This window comes from Seriola aureovittata, chromosome 3, assembly GCF_021018895.1.
Source record: "Seriola aureovittata isolate HTS-2021-v1 ecotype China chromosome 3, ASM2101889v1, whole genome shotgun sequence".
NCBI classification, from domain to species: domain Eukaryota; kingdom Metazoa; phylum Chordata; class Actinopteri; order Carangiformes; family Carangidae; genus Seriola; species Seriola aureovittata.
The window spans coordinates 2,695,500-2,712,384 of NC_079366.1; the positions used below are offsets into that span (position 1 = coordinate 2,695,500).

The following is a 16,885-nucleotide window of genomic DNA, read 5'->3' on the forward strand; positions in this document are numbered from 1 at the left end:
ACTCAGAGACTGGCACAGAATTCAAAGGAAAAACTCTTTACCTACTGAAAGGTTCAGTACACAGGAGGACAGTCAGTGATACAAGCACAGGGGTAATAGACAAAGGCGAGGTCAGAAAAACTTGCTAGGATTATTAAACCAGGAACATGAAACTCGAAGTAATTATGCCGGACTGCTGGACAGGTGAAATAACAAGAAGGTTGAGTGATTGAAAGAACTATGATGCCCTTTACTGTTTCAATGGTTGCAATTCATTTCATCAGCATCTAATTGAAACACCCACACATCTGGGCTTTCACAGGAAAAACCATAGAAAATCAGTTAATTCTCAGTCTTTATTTAATGTTTTATGAACCTGTGAGTACCTTTTACAGAACATCACATTTTCCTTAATCCACTGAAAGAAAGATGATTCTGAGTTTTGTATGACTTCAAAATGATGTCAGTTATTTCAGGTTCAATGAATGTCAATGAGCCTTCTCAGAAATGTAACAGCTGCTTGCAGAGGTACAACAGTAGACTCAGAGTGAAGTAAAAAGAGTTTGTGCACAGTGTGAGCTGCAGATCGGGGGGAGCTGGCACGGATGCAATGGTAGAGACTGCAGCCTCAATCTGTAGAAATACAATCCAACATCTTTTAATGACACTGACAAATGACACAAAAAAACATTTCATTAAGCTGATATTGGTAATTTATCACAGTCAAGTCCACTAACTAAACGTGTACTGTGCCGTGACCCATCTGCTGTCCTTGTGTCTTTGTGTCCTGGTGTTGGATATCTCAAATTGAGTCCATTGAATTATTTACTGCCCTGGAATCACATTTTTTGTGGTTGAGGATATTGGGTGTCCCAGTGGTACTGGGAGCTTTGTTGTTGGGGGCAGGAACCACTGGCTTGGTCTCCCATGGCAAATTGGTTCAGACTAGAATCAGTTTAAACACTTTAAGGAATAGGCCTCCTTGAAATACATCAACCTAACCCAGAATATCCGGACTGGAAAATCCTCCTGAGCCATGCCTGGGTGCAGAGGTCACTTTTGAGGTCAGGTTTGTCATTGGGGTCCAATCAGGTTCATCTCAAAAGAAGTCACATGTGGGCCGTCACCTGCGAAGACAAACACAGGTCTGGTGCGCTGCCAATGGCCTGGCAGGTAGAGGTGCTGAACAGCTGTCTCCGGGGATGTGGAATTTAAGAAACAAGAACTTTTTAGTAACATTTAGAAAACACAAAAGTTTTCATCCTTTGTCTTAGCTTGTAAAGCCTCACTGTGTAATTGTCATATTTTTATTCTCTCTGTCTCTCTGTCTCTCTTTCTCTCTCTCTCTCTCTCTCTCTCTCTCTCTCTCTCTCTCTCTCTCTCTCTGTCACCGGTTCTCACACTGTTGTTGTCACTTGAATCAGTAAGAGTCACACAGCTGAAGAGTTCATCATTGTTACATAAACACGACCATTATAGTAGTAACAATGACTTTATTTTTGTTATAAAGGTGGCAGCCAACACCTTGTCGTCCCCCCAGCACACAGGAAACTACACACACACTCTGTCTTCTCCTCAACATGCCCCCAACTTCAACCTGCTGTCCCCCAGCCACCAGCCAAACTACGCCACCTATAAAGAGGGCTACAACGTTTACGGCATTGAGAGCGTCAAGATCTAACACGGGTAGGAGAGTGATGATTGATGGCTACGACTTCCCTCACCTCACAGTCATAAATGATGTTGAGACAATTCACTTTTAATTGGTATTAAATACCATCAAACAATAACTGCATTCACATTATGGTGGTGCTCAGCAGCTTCAGTGGCAAACTATATTTTCACTGATCAAAATGTTCACTCACCTCATGCTTCCTCTTTAACTCTTTACCTGTTGACTTAATGTGACTCACTGGTCACTGTCAGTCAAATGTCACCATCAATGAAACGTCATAGTCAAATAAACATCAGCGTCAATCAAACATCACGACAATCAAATATAATAATAATATTAATAATAATGATAATAATTATTATTATTATTATATTTATATAGCACCTTTAAAAACAGTTAGTTACAAAGTTACAAAGTGCTTTACAATAAAAAAAGAAATGCAAATAATAATAAAATAATAAAAATCCAGACTAAAACTATAAAAACAACAGTCAATAAAAGGCCATGCGATAAAAGTGAGTCTTAAGAAAAGATTTAAAAGAAGATACAGTGTTTACCTGCCTGTCATCTGCAGGCAGGGAGTTGCAAATCCAAGGAGCCCGAACAGCAAAGGCTCGGTCACCATTGGTAACAAGTGGTGATTTTGAAACAGTGAGCAGGGCCCTGCTGGATGATCTCAGGCAGTGGTCAGGCTCATGGGGAGAATGCAGGTCATAGATATAGGGAGGAGCCAGACCATTCAAGGCTTTAAAAACAAGCAGTAAAATCTTGAAATCAATTCTGGAACTCACAGGTAACCAATGAAGGGCAGCCAGCATTGGTGTGAATTGGTCACTTCTCTTACTGCAAGTTAAAAGCCTGGCAGCAGCCTTCTGAATTAACTGCAGTCTTTGGATATTTCGTCTGCTGATACCTGAATAAAATGCGTTACAATAGTTCAATCTTGATAAGATAAAAGCATGTACGATCTTTTCAAAATCAGCAGACGAAAGGAATGATCTGATTTTAGCTAGGCGCCTCAGCTCCATATTTTGATATCTGCGAGGCAGGACAAGTTGCAGGGTGCCTCCCTGGAACCAGGCTTTATCAAGACGTACAACTGTGTGTCATCTGCATAGCATTGAAAATTAACATTATATCTATGCATGATTTTTCCCAGGGGTAGTATGTAAATGGTAAACAAGAGGGGGCCCAAAATAAACCCCTGGGTGACCCCACAAAACTGAGGTCAAGGAGAATTAAAATTGAGGTCAGGCAGTTGTAGGCTCCAAGCAGTAAAGTCATTGGTGACCCAGACCAGAGCAGTCTCAGTGGAGGGAGCAGAAACCTGACTGAAATTTCTCAAAGTTTTCATTATTACTCATAAAAGAAAGTAGGAATGCAGTCTGAAGGGCGGGTAGATGATTTTGAAGGTTTAATGGAGCATTCAAGGGTTGACAGAGAGATTAAACTAAAGTGCGTTAGTGAGGAAGGTGGGCAGGAAGGCGGGCAGAGTCAGGGGAGAAGAGTGGAACGTGGAACAGCATTGTCTTGTGATCAGAGAAAGCAAAATTGATCAAATTCACATCATCCACACAGAGAGTACATGGTCAAGTGTGTGCCCTTTGTCATGGCTTGGCTATTTTACAAACTGGATGACACTAAAAGAATCCAGAAGTTTAATAAAATCTGAAATAAACGAAGAGGAACAGGTGCAACAAACTTGGCTATTAAAATCACCAAGGATAAGTACATATTGTGACATGATGACTGATAAAAGATCCGAAAATCAGGCCATTTATTCTTTAGAATAAAACTAAGATTCTCGAAAGTGGAGATGCAGCCAAGCAAGACTAGAGAACAGCTAAAAACATTTCTGCGTATCACTGCAAGTCCTCCCCTTGATAAAAGACTTATTAGCAAGTGATCTTACATTAAGTAAACAGAACTGTGCTTTTTTAGTGGAGGGGCTGGACAAAGTGGTTTCAAGAGAGATGAGATTGTTTCTGTGTGGAATGTGATAAGATTTTTGTGCTCTGCTTGGCCAGCTCCAGCAGAACCTGCACTGTCAGGGGTAGGGCTATGAAATATAGAGTCAAGATGAGGGGCAGGGTCTTGCTGAGTAAACCACCAATTGTGGCTAAAAAATTACGAGTCAGTTTTTTCTGTTCCCTTCCTATTAGGATGCAACCCAACATGTTTGAAAATGTCCCATTTGGTCCAAAAAGAATCAAAGTGATCAATAAAACACAGTCAAGTGGCAGTAGTAAAATTTTTCATCCACAGGTGCAGGCTAAAAACATGGCTAAAACATTAAAACATCAAACAACATAAAATTAGCCAGTAAATACCCCAGTCCTGATTTCTTTAAGCATTTACGTCTATCAAAGAGTCTGTAAAACCTGGTCGCTAACAAGTGTCAAAATGAGACTACAGAGGTTGTCAGGGACGTTATACGTGATTACATTGAACATGAAAACTGATCTACTCACCAGTCCACCTTCACAGCCTCATTGTGTTTATACAAACTGTCACTAACTGAGTCAGAGGAAAGGCCTTTGTAGAAGAGGTCAGATCAAACTACAAGTTGAAGTTTTTGGTGGTGATGGTGAAGTCACGTGACCGTGGTGTAGTTGGTTTATAGCCCGACATTCTCAAATTCCTTTGGCTCTTAGCGGAGGGAACCAGGGTGATGATAAGTTCCGAGTTGGCCTACAAACATACATCATCCCTGCTCCAATTTGTTGGGCAAACATTTTATGGAACACTCATATCAAATGAAAACATGTAATAGTATTTAATGATATAACCTGTTTTGAAATGAAACCCACAAATGAACCTGTCACACCAGGATACTGATCAATCTGATTAATTAATATTCCTCTACATTGACTCCTTGCTAATTAACATCACAACAATGAGACAAATGTTGCCACTGAGGTCAGCTTGCTGAGCGATATGATGTACTGTGTATTCAGTGCATGATGTGAATGCAGAAATTGTCCTGGATAAACAGTGGTACCATGGAGACCATCAGAGTCTAGATTAACACTGAATATCTGGTCTAAACTGTATATGGCTGTGATATTCCTTTCCTCTGTTCACTCATTACCCAACAGCTTGCTCACTTCCTGCATCCCTATCCTCTTAGCACTCCTCCTACCCTCTCTGCACTCCTCTGTCCTCCTCTCCTTCCTTCATTCCCCTAATCCCCTCCCCACTCCTCTTCTTCTCACCCTCCACCTTTCTCTTTTTACTTTTTTCATCCCTGGTCCTCCGTACGTTCCCTGTTTCTCCTATTCCTTTCTTACTTTCTAGCCAATCATCCTCTTTGATGGACCGACTCATTGGCCAATCACTCCCATCTATCTTAATGCCAGCTTTTCTGTAGGCAGCCCCATGACTTCATTTAAAAGATGGAGTGGTTTGGACTGGTAGCATCATCAAACACTGGACACCTTGGTGAGTGCACCACCACTGCATTACAGTGGTGGATATCACTGCTGCATTTCAGTTGACTTACTTGGTACAATGCATACAGTATGAGATATCACAGCCTGAGTGAAGACACCTCAAAGGCAGATGACCTGTGCTGACCTACTGTATGTCTGCACATTTATATTTCAGGCACCATAGTCATTGCTCAGTTCTTATGTTGTTCTCCTGGCTATGAACACCAAACCCAACAGAGTTAGCTCAGTGTTTTGTTAAGACTGGACCTGGCTCAGGATCAACTGAAATGTTGCAGTTCTTTTGTAGCAACAATGGCCTCATTTGGTTAGTTGGCTACTCACGGAGGACAGATTTTCAGGAACAATTGTTCCAAATACTAGAATCATTTCTTAATCTCTGATTGGCTAGTTTACTTTTACACATACAGAACTACCCTGAAGAAGTGATAAAACTAAGGAGGCCAGAGTTTGATTTTTCTTTGCAACAAAGCATGTCCTGCTCTCCACTCAGAGAGCTTTGGCTGAGCCAGAGCTATGAACTGTGTCCGTGTCTTTGACACATGTATTTTCTGTTTTCTTTTTCTCTGTATTACGGGGTAGCTGAGGAACTGACATTGGAGCAGACATCAACAACTACTTACCAATGTCAGGGGGCCTGGTTATGGCCAGTATTTCCATGTAGATAGAGCTTGAAGAGTAGGTTTGGTCAAGCTGCCGGAGGTGCTCCTAGAATCTATTGACCGCCTTAACACAGTCTCCTAATCATAATTCCCTCTTTCTGCACACTAGTGTATATTTGCCTCAGGTCCTAGTTTGAGTGTGTTAAAAGTTTTTGAAGTAACCACAGTAACCAGTAACCAGTATTTGAAAAGCTCATCACCTTTCCAGTGTTTAGAACACAGCAGATTAAATAAACCAAATATAAGTAATAAGTAATCAGGAGTAGTGCTACTTCCCCACTTCTCTGCTACAGGTCAGTCAGCTCACAGTGAAGCTGGACTGAAGGACATTGCCTCTTCAGAGCTGAACAAAGGTTGTTAAAGCTGTAACTTTGACCCATGTTGCACCTGCAAGTGTTTCTCCTGGAAGAGCGCAGGATACACCTGTTGGTGTTAGCTCAGATGTGGGATCGTTTCAGTAGTTGATCTGTTTACCTCCAGGGAGGATTCCCACCACCCCCTGTTCTTTTCCATCACACACAACACATTCCTTTATGGGACAGGATGTTGGTGCTTGAGGCCCTTTGTTGTGTCTTTCATACAAGACTGCACTGCCCCCAGTTCTATTGCCCACAAAGACAGAAGACACATAACTAGGTTACTGTATCTGTAGTGTGCCTTTTAAGTTCCTAAGCTTTTGCCCACCCACTTTGTGTGCTGTGAGAGTGAGATCGCCATCAGTGTGTGGGTTTGTGCGCCCACATATTCATCTTTGTAGCCAGTGCAGCAAGAGGCAAAGACCTGTCAAAGCAGTGGCTTTCCCTTGGCTTGTAACAGCAGAAGTTTACCATTACCTCCCTGTGTGACAGCACACCCAGCCTGGGGCAAGAGCAGCAACATGGGAGCTAAAAACCATATGAGTGATATTTGCCAGTTGGTTCTGCTTTGCCTCTTGCCCTACAATGCACCCACGTTGGAGATTAACCTCCAGAAGGAATATATACAGTAAGTTCCATATGTGTTGTACCGAGTGAATCAACTGAAAGGGAATGAAGAGATGAATGTATCTGTTTCCTGAAGGAGAGGAATGAGGTACACCAGCACACTGCCTCCTGACACAGTTGGGTTTGGTGAAGAGTGGATAAAACAATGAGAAGTGAAATTCAGAGGAAGCTAATAAGACTTTCCTCATATACACTCAGTGAGCACTTTATTAGAAACAGCACACTAACTATGGGTAGCTCCTCAGTTCTTCATGTCATGGATCCACCAGATGTTGAAACTTTCCTCTGAGACTCTGCTCCATGTTGACGTGACTGCATCACATCCACTCGTCATTAGAAGAAGGGGGTCTTCAACTGTCCAGTGTTGATGAGTCTGTGTCCACTGCAGTTCTGGTCTTGATGACAGGAAGTGGAACCTGACTTGGTTTTCTGCTGTTGTAGGTTGGACGTGTTGTTCACTCTGAAGCCTCTCTGTGCTCAGCACAGTTGTACAAAGTAGTTATCTGAGTGACCGTAGCCTTTCTGTCAGCTCCAGCCAGTCTGTCCATTCTCCTCTGACCTCTGACCTCTCTCATCAACACAGAGCAGCTGCTCACTGGTTGTTTTTGTTGTTGCTCCATTCTGAGTAAAAACTCTAGAGACTGTTGAGTATGAAATTAACAGGAGATCAGCAGTTTGACAAACACGTCTGACACCAACAATCATGTCACAGAGTCACTGAGTCACATTTGTCCCCATTAACTGAAGCTCCTCACCTGGATCTGCTGCCATGTGATTGGTTAATTGGAATACTGAAGGTGTACAGGTGTTCCTAATAAAGTGCTCAGTGAGTGTCTGTCATCACAGGTCTTTAGTTAGGCCACACAGAGACATGATATCCTGCACTATGTGTATTTTACCTTCTCTCCTTCAGTGAACAGAAGTTATTGTCATCACATTTTGTTTTGATGATGCTGTAGCAGCATCAGTCTCCATAGAAACAGATTCCGAACAAGGAGATGGGAGGAGCCTCCTGCCTCCAAGCCAGAGTTCATACTCCATACTGACACATACAAACACAAGCAAATAATCCTCCATTCATTCATTACATAATGCTACAGCGTGTCATGCTGCATTCAGTGGCTTCAGGAAGTTTTGTCATGGATTTTAAAGAAATTATTCACATTTCTGTCTCTCTTTCTCTCTCACTTCCTCCTTCTCTCCATCATATACATACACATATTTATATTTATACATGTTCAACTTTATATTGTATAAACAGTATGAGCTAATGTGAATTTTATGGGAAAACAATGTTAATGGATAAAATAACCAGACAGGATTATTAATGATTATGAATTAAATACTTAAAAATCTACTTTAGTAGTATTTAGTATTTCTGTTGCAGGTACTATAGTACATTGATGTAATATTAAGCAGCTGTGTTCATTGATAAGCAACATTCCCCACATTGACATTTGACCTCTGACTAATACCCCTTTCAGACAGCAGACAACTCTCCCTTTATCTCTCCCCGTCAGTTAAATGACGTTTAAACATCTGTATCACTGAATTATTTTCGGGCCCTGGTAGCAACAACACTTGACCACAGCTGGGCAGCCTCTGACCCCCGTCCAGCCCTGGTCAGGAGGAGGGTCATGGAGGAAGGTCAGCTGATAGATAGAACCCCATCGCAGGTTGGACCTGCGTCTTTGTGTCGGTCTGAACGGGGCAAAAGTGTCACAGCAAAGATCTCACTCTAAAGGTTTATGTAAATGAGGTTGTTCGGTCTTGATGAGACTTGAGCACAGGATCAAACCTCCACACTGTCAGACATGTGACGAGAGTCTAAACCACACAGGTCAGAGTGAAGAAGTCAGGTGGCCACAATACAGTAATAAATAAGGAACACTTTGAATGTGAGCTGTGGAGGAGACAGTGTACAGATGTTTTAGGTTCATAAGGGAAATGTAAAGCTTGTGTGATTAACTGTTACATCACAGTTTTATACAATGACTCATTTGTTTTCACATGACGTCAACAATGTGTTAAAGGAACAGTTCAAAAGTTTAGGAAAGTATCAGCTGTTAAATAAATCTAATTTGTGTGTTTTGTACAGAGGTGGAGTCAGGATGTGGTAGTTAGACTAATGCACCTACCTAATTATTTAACGCTGCATCCACACTGATGGGTTTTCATCTTAAAATTAAATCCATCTCTGTGCAGATGAGTGTTTTAGCTCCATCCACACTGACACACCTGAAAACATGTCACATGACCGTTAAGGTACACTGAGCATGTGCGAGTCAGTGTAAACAGGAAGCAGATTGTCTACTCTGCAGTTGGTTTGTTAAATTAAAGACAAATGTAGCATTCAAATAGAGAATGTCACTGATCAACAGCTGCTAGCAAAGACAACAAGGTCAGTAACACTGTAATTCTTTATCATGTTGTATTCACCACTGGTAGTCCAGGCTGATGACAGCCAATCAGGAGGACCGTGGGTGTCCACATCGTCATTTCCCAGGGTCTCAGTTTTCAAAATAAAACTGGTCCAGCAGAGTTTCTGAAAATCTCTGTTTTAGAGGCTGAAAACTAGAATTGTGTGAATGTAGAAGAGTTTTAAATCTAACAGGTCTCAGTGTGGACGTCAGGAGGAAACAAACAGGAATCTAAAATAGTTATTTCAGTGGCTCTGCAGCACACAGAGACACTTTCTTTTCTTTTTTTTCAAACTTAATTTTTTTGGAGTTTTCACAAAGATATAAACAGAACAGCACATGACTACTGAAACAGACAAACACATGTACACAACCAAATATGGAAAGAAATCACAGTGGAGTCAATATTCATACAACTATTTTAATGAGGTGTTTCATAAGTCAGTGCTGTGTCCATTTGTTCCAGATCTTTTTAAACATATTCTCGCTGACTCTCAATTTGTCCATGATGAACATGTCTCTTCCTGACTTGGAGCATTTACATTAAACAGCTTTCTGACTTGCTGTGAGTAGAACCTTGGTCAGATAGAGCTCTTATCTCATCACAGGACCTTTAATGTTCCCGATACGTAACATCACAGGACACATTTGGAATTTCATATCTCTGAATATTTTAAGAACTGCATTAATATTTTACCAATATAGCCTTATCTTTGTGCTGTTGCAGCAGATGCATGAATGGTCAGACATCAGAGTCTTTTCCTTTTTTCAGATAGTCCCGAACAAAGTTCTCAGAGCAGACGCTTGTGTATGTGAACCTATATGCAGAACCAGTGATTTCAGTGTGACTGCTACGTTGGATTAAAACATATGAAACAGTACAAAAAGCTCATTATTCCAGTCTTTACGGCACATTTACAGCCTATAATGAAAAACAGTATCATTTATTTATCTAGCATTAGTCATTTTGAATCCAGCCTTCCTAAAACCACAAGCTGCTGTTTTTACATTTCTGCTCCACATGAGATTCATATCCGTCTCCTGGCGTCATTCTCAGACAGGAAGAAAATAACACACTATCCTCAGGGTTAGCTCTCAGTTGTAGCAGCTGTCTCTCTGCTGTGATGATTCAAATGTGGTTAACATATTTTTCCCTTGTGCAGATGAAATTCACAGATGCAATGCGCTCCAAAGCTCGTCTGTCCATCACAGGATCGACCAGTGAGAATGGCCGTGTCCCGGTGGCTTACCTCCGTCCAGGATTACCCATGAGCCTCAGCATGACTGATCTCTCCTGACCACACCTGAGTCAGTGCCTTACAGCCAGTCCAGACACATAGTTCCTTCCCCTCTGAAAGTAAACGGAAACGCTTGTCATCTTCTTCAGTGACACATCACCATCACTGAAGCCGATCAGCCCTGATTTTCAATCTGGAGTTTAGCCAATCACATCTCTCTGAGGACTCCTGATCTCACTCTGTACATCTAGCCTAGAAAGACTGGACCAATGTCGTCCGCACACCACTTGGCTGTCAGGCGTCAGCAAAGACCTGCCCACCTATGGAGTGAATCTCTTGACCATCAGCGAGTGATGGCTGCTCATTTACAAATTCATGAAACACAAGCACAGGGGACAGTTTTCTAAACCAACATGCATCATTGTTTAGTAGATTTTTTGCCATGGAGGCTCATCTTGTATAGAATTATTAGGACAACAGTGATGCTGACGTTAACGCAATAACAGCATTAACCTGGGATGTGATCAGGAATCATGGGTATAAAGTGAGTGCAAGTGCTACGAACAAAAACTGACATCCTGAAAAATCACATCCATGAAATAATAGTAATTGTGATAGCAGATAATGATAATGATGTTATTATTCCTGATTGTTTTCCTTTTTCTGCCTGAAAATCCCTAATTAGTAGAGACTTTTACCAGACCCAAGAGATGCATGGACTGGCGCACGCACACACACACACACACACACACTCACACACACACGCACACACACTATACACAGGGCTGGGCAGACAACAAGTGTGTATGTGTATAATTTTGAAATTTACGTTATTAGAAAATAATAAGGATTTCTGACTTTGGCGACACCTAGTGGTCACATCAAAAACACCAGACGAAATCACTGAGAGCCACTGGGTTAAAACAACACAGAGACTGCACAGTTTTCACTGGGATGGACTTGGATTTAGTCCCAGTCAGTATTTGTGGGTGAGAAAAGGATATTCAATCCTGGGAACCGCACTTTGACCCCTGGTGGTTCATAAGGGAAGTGTGAGGTGTAGGTCAGAGGAGGAGCTAGAAGGAGCACGCTGTCAGTAGAAGTTAACTGTAGTGACGTTGTAAGGTTACAGCCGACCTGGCATGAGTTAAAACACGAACACAACAGGTTCCACTAGTGGATCTGTTCACTTTCAGGTCAGTTTCAGGCCCTTTTACAGGTAAGGATTCAGTTATTTTCCAATATGATCCTGACATGTTGTACGTGGACACACACCCACTCTTGTGCAATCAGGTAAAGAGACAGTGTAGCTGTACATTTGCCAGGTGAGTGAACGCTCTGTGATGGATGAAATGAAGCGACCAATGGGGATCAGTCAGAACCGACCTGAGCAGCGGCTAGGGGGGCAGAAACTGTAGTCATGGTCATGAATGGTTTCATCCCAAAAAACTACACCTGTGGCTGCTGTTTACACCATGGATCTGAATGATTTGCTAAAATCATAAATAGTTTTTATGTTCCGTTGATGTCACATGTCACATCGTGTTTTAGGCAAATGTTTAATGTGCTGGACCTGCAGCAGCAGTTTGCTTCCATACTGGACACACTGGATGTTGCTGCACTGCTCTGCATGGATACAAAATGATATCACATGCATTCACTGCTCATTCATTTACTGAACAGGGACAACACTAATAAATCCTGTTACACTGAATGCAGCAGATGTAATGCAGAAAGTATTTCATGATGTTCAGAAAAAGGTGCTGGACTTCTACAGAGTCAGTGAACCTGCGTATCTTGACCTTTGGTCTCTATTATCAGTCAAGCTCCAAAAACACACAGTCCTGCAGTTCCCATAATACAACAGTATTACTTCATATGCCCCTTTGTGACTGGTAAATCCCTACATCTATCAAACTCTCTCTGTGTTCCTGGTTTGTGGCACAGGCTATTAATATAGTAGTCCCGTCAAACCCATCATCTAACAGCTCACAGAAGTGTTTCTGATCCCTGTGGGTTGTTTGATGTTTGCAGGTCAGAGGAGCCTCATCTGACTTTACTCTCTGTTCAGACAGACGCCGCTCTCTTCCCTGACAGATTTTATGCTTCATGAGACCTTCGCAGTGTATTCAATCATCGGATGTCGAGGCTCTGGCACCTTTTAAATTATGCCTTTTCTATCCTGGAAAAACTAAAAAACCAGCTAATGTTTCAATTTTCTCTTTTCACAATCAGTTCAAATCTCACAGAAGAACTGACTTTATTCAAACCAGTACGACTGTTCGTGTTCATCCCCACTGTCTCTGAAACACCTTTAAAAGAACAATATGCATGTTTTTACTATTGCTACATAGCTAACGATAGCACTAACTGCTGTTTACTCACCAGTCTAGAAGAAACATTATGAGTTCAGCATCAAACTTCAGCCCTTTACTCACCAACAGCTGTCTCCAGAGGTGGAAACAAACACCAATGTTAACTCTTGTTTTGTTTCTATTTCTTACTAGCTAGCTCTCTGATAGTGAGTCAAGATGATGTGGCTGCTCAGAGGACATATTGTAACCTCTTGTATTATAAGGACAATGATGGCTGAAGCTCATGTCAGGTGACATCACCTCCACCTGCTCCTGTCAAGAAACTACATTCAGCAGCAGAGACAACTTACATATCGGTCCTTTAAAGGATGTATAATGAACAACCTTATCATCACATTTAAATAAAACACTAAATCAGGGCCTTAGAATCTGAGTTCACTTCAGTTAAACGTTTGTGAAAATCTCCTGGCCTCATTAAAGAACAAAAGGGTCAGCAAGTAGATAACTGACTCAGAACATGATCAGTCAGAGATCTGAGTTGTGTCCCAGTTCAGGATCTCATCCTTTGAGGCTGCATCTGAAACCGAAGTTCACCTTATGGCTAGACTGTCTCATTTCAAAGAGTCCTTCTTTTCCTGGACCACGAAGGATCCAAGAGGTGGATCCTTTGTTGCCCAGTAATGAAAGCAAACACCACCACAGAGACTGAGGATTACACCCATAAATATAAGTATTGGTAAAAGTAAGTATTTCAGTTCAATTTACGTCAGTGACCCCTGAAATGGGACACAGCTATAGACAAATCCATCCAAGATTAAATGTTACGATTGGATGAACATATTTTGAAACTGTTAGATGAGACGATGTGACATCACTATGACATCACCAGGGTTATTTTTTTCTGACTTGACAACTCTCCTCCAGAGCCACAGGAGACATGACACCTGATTGATGGTGTGCCACTTTAAATACAGGTTTATATAAATTACTGCCCATCTCTGTCTATAGGTCAACACACTAACACAACAACACACACACACATGCACACACACACACACACATTCCTAATTACCTACAGTACATCAGTACTCACTGACACACATTATATCAGATACACACTTCTTTGTACGCACACATGCACACAGTGTTGTCATACGAGTTCAGAAAGCCAACCGGAAGATGTGCCAAACAGACTGAGAACCAATCAGAGCTCTCCATGCTCAGCCAATGGCAGCTGCTGATACTGAAACCTGAGCCAATAGGGAGCTCTCACTGCTGTGAGGTGGAGAAGAAACTGTGAACAAAAATATTTCTTTTAATAAAAATACTGCACTGATGATGATGATGATGAAGAGGAGGAGGAAGATGAGGATGAAGAGAACGTTTGCATGTCACTTTGAGTTTTTTCTTTCAGATGAACTTGTCAGCCTGAAGCTTTGTGCCTGGCTGCATTTTAGTGTTTAATAATGATAGTAATAATAATGATATTAACAATATTAATTGCAGTATAAATGTGGTTCTTGTTACGTATAGTGTATGCTTTTAAGAACTCAAGTCTGCTATTTTCTTTCACCAGGAAGCTGTTATTTGTGCTGCTAGTTAGAAGCTAGCTGGTTAGCTGACAAACTTCTACAACATGATAAAGACGTGACAAACGCCAGGTAATGAGAAGCTGAAAATGTCAAGGTATCTGCTTCCATTTCCTCTCATGGATTCATATCAGTTTTGCAATGACCACATGTGGTAACTCTCATCAGATTTTCATGGTGTTACAATCAAGTTGAAATGATTTACCACAGAACGGCTCCCAGACACGTCAACCACTGAGAGAAATGTGCAAATGATCACTCTTCACTTTGCCTCTGGTACAATTTCATTTTCTATTAAATTCATCAATTTTGATCAAAATCTTGAGAGTTGTTTTTTCAACAGAGCAAATGAAGTCTTTGAAAAATGGGACACCCCAAAAATCTGCTACTGAAGCTCCTGTCAGACTGCATTTATCTCTCTGGGGAAATGTGAAGATTTTAATCCTGTCCAGAGTGACGTCTGCCTGTTTCTACTGTTTTATATACACATGTATCATTGGCTGGACCACAAAAGCAGGACCAGCCCTATGATCTCAACTGACTGACTGACTGACTGACTGACTGACTGACTGACTGACTGATCATATTTCCACCTCACTGAGTTGGAGTTTCTGGATCAAACAGGTTATATTAGGGGGTGTTTACAGCTGCAGTGTGAAAACTTTGCTAATTGTCTCTAGATTTGTCTCTAGAAGAGACTTTTTTCAAACAGACTGGGTATAAACCTGGTTCAGGTCTGGACCATGTGTAGATGGTGTCCAGGGACTTAGGGCTACACCTCTTGTTATAGGCAGTCTACCGAGCCGCTCTGGTTTCCCTGCTGCTCGGGAACTGCAGGGAAGAGGAGGAGCACTTCCAACACACTGAGCCTCTCCTCCATTACAGAAAATAAACTATTTTCATTACATGTATCATTATTACTAAAGGAGGCAGAGAGAGCAGGAGAGAGGGAGGGAGAGAGAGAAGTCATCAGTAACTGCTAAAGAAACTAGCAGATCTGAATAGCATGTAAAGAACAGAAACACCAGCAACAGCAAATGAGACAATACACTTAAGTTACAGGAAGTGAGTTTGTATTAACATGTAATGCAAAAACACCACTCAATTCTACAAATCAGACAGAGGCAGTTAGACATAAAGACCTGCCTCTAATAAAAGTCTGTTACGTTTTGGAGTTGAAGTGAATAAAGACCCAATTATTGTGGATCCCAGACGGAGGCTGTGCTCTGTGTGAGAGACATTGTGACCTCTAACTTTCTCTTTGAGTGATCATTGTACAGTAAATACAGTTGAAATCACAGCTCAGTTTGTCTTTGTCTTTCATTTATGTGTTTGTTGATTTTGTCAGACGACATCATGGTTATAGAACTAGGAATTGACCAGAGCTGGTCCGGACATATACAAGGTTTAGACCTGGTCTTGTTTTCATGAAGTCTGTGCAGCACCAATAAATGTTAAATGATTAAGAACTGTATAATCTCACAATAACTGTATTGTCTTTAACTTAAAGTGCAGGTATTTGATGTATAATTAAAAACAAAGGTCAGACAAAGTTCAACCTCACTGTAACACAGGTGGTCACACTTCAAATTAAAGCTAACTGGTGAACAAGTTCTAGAAGAACCTTTGGACTCCACAGTTTTCTCTCTTCTGTCCTGGTTGTGTCTAATGGAGCATGAAGTCATGAATTTCCCCTAGGGGATAAACTAAGTATCTATCTATCTATCTATCTATCTATCTATCTATCTATCTATCTATCTATCTATCTATCTATCTATCTATCTATCTATGCCCATGGCTCCACATGAAGGAGCTTGATAAAGATGGAGAGGGAGCAGGAGCATCAGCAGGAGACTCAACCTGAGGTGAGCAGGTACAGGTGGAGCCAGACTACCAATCACAGAAGACACAACCTAGTCAATGTTCTGCCTAAAAGTATTAATTTGGATTTGTAATTAATCACATTAGTGATGTTGAACAGGGGGCATTCAGTTTTGTTGTGTACTGCATATAAAATCCAGTCAGAGTGAAATCTGACTTTTGTAGGAATAAAGCTAAACTGATAGATGCTAAAATGCTAACACCAACATAGCCCAATTGTCCAGTCCAGTACCTGTAGCAGATGCTTTCCTCTAAGCTATCTTGGAACTTCTAGTTTTTAATACTCTGAGAGGATTCTCATTGTCTTTTTTCTCTGATTTCTACATGGATTTATAAAGAGTTGGACATGGCCATCTGAGATAATAACATTCATGGTAAGTGTAGGTCACACTGAGGGGTATCAATTAGGCTTGGGCGATATCCAACATTTTATATCTCCATAACGTCGATCTCAAATATCAAGATATGATAATATTTTCACGGTGATGGAGGAGGAGGGGGTGATGTAAATATATATTTTATGTTTTGTTTTCTTTATAATCCATAGTTATATTATTGCATTTTATGTTTCAGGTATACATGATGCTAAACTAAACAGCAGTTTATAGTTTTATTTGTCACATGCTAAGGTACAAGGTACAGTAACACCCTTTTTCCATCAAAATGATCAGATATAAGCTGGTTTTTTAAATGC

At 41.1% G+C, this 16,885-nt stretch overlaps 1 protein-coding gene across 3 annotated transcripts in view; it reads left to right on the top strand.

Moving 5' to 3' along the window:
- LOC130166200 (glutamate receptor 2-like) overlaps positions 1-15,933 on the top strand; it is an 80,360-nt gene extending 64,427 nt beyond the window's left edge. For 2 of the 3 annotated variants that reach the window (XM_056371624.1, XM_056371625.1), the window contains exon 19: positions 10,332-15,933. In XM_056371624.1, the coding sequence (XP_056227599.1) occupies positions 10,332-10,466 (135 nt within the window). In that variant the 3' untranslated portion in view covers positions 10,467-15,933. Of the gene's footprint in view, positions 1-1,489; positions 1,666-10,331 lie in introns of all 3 variants that reach the window. The other variant, XM_056371623.1, reaches the window with a different exon arrangement.
- The last annotated feature ends 952 nt before the right edge of the window (positions 15,934-16,885 follow it).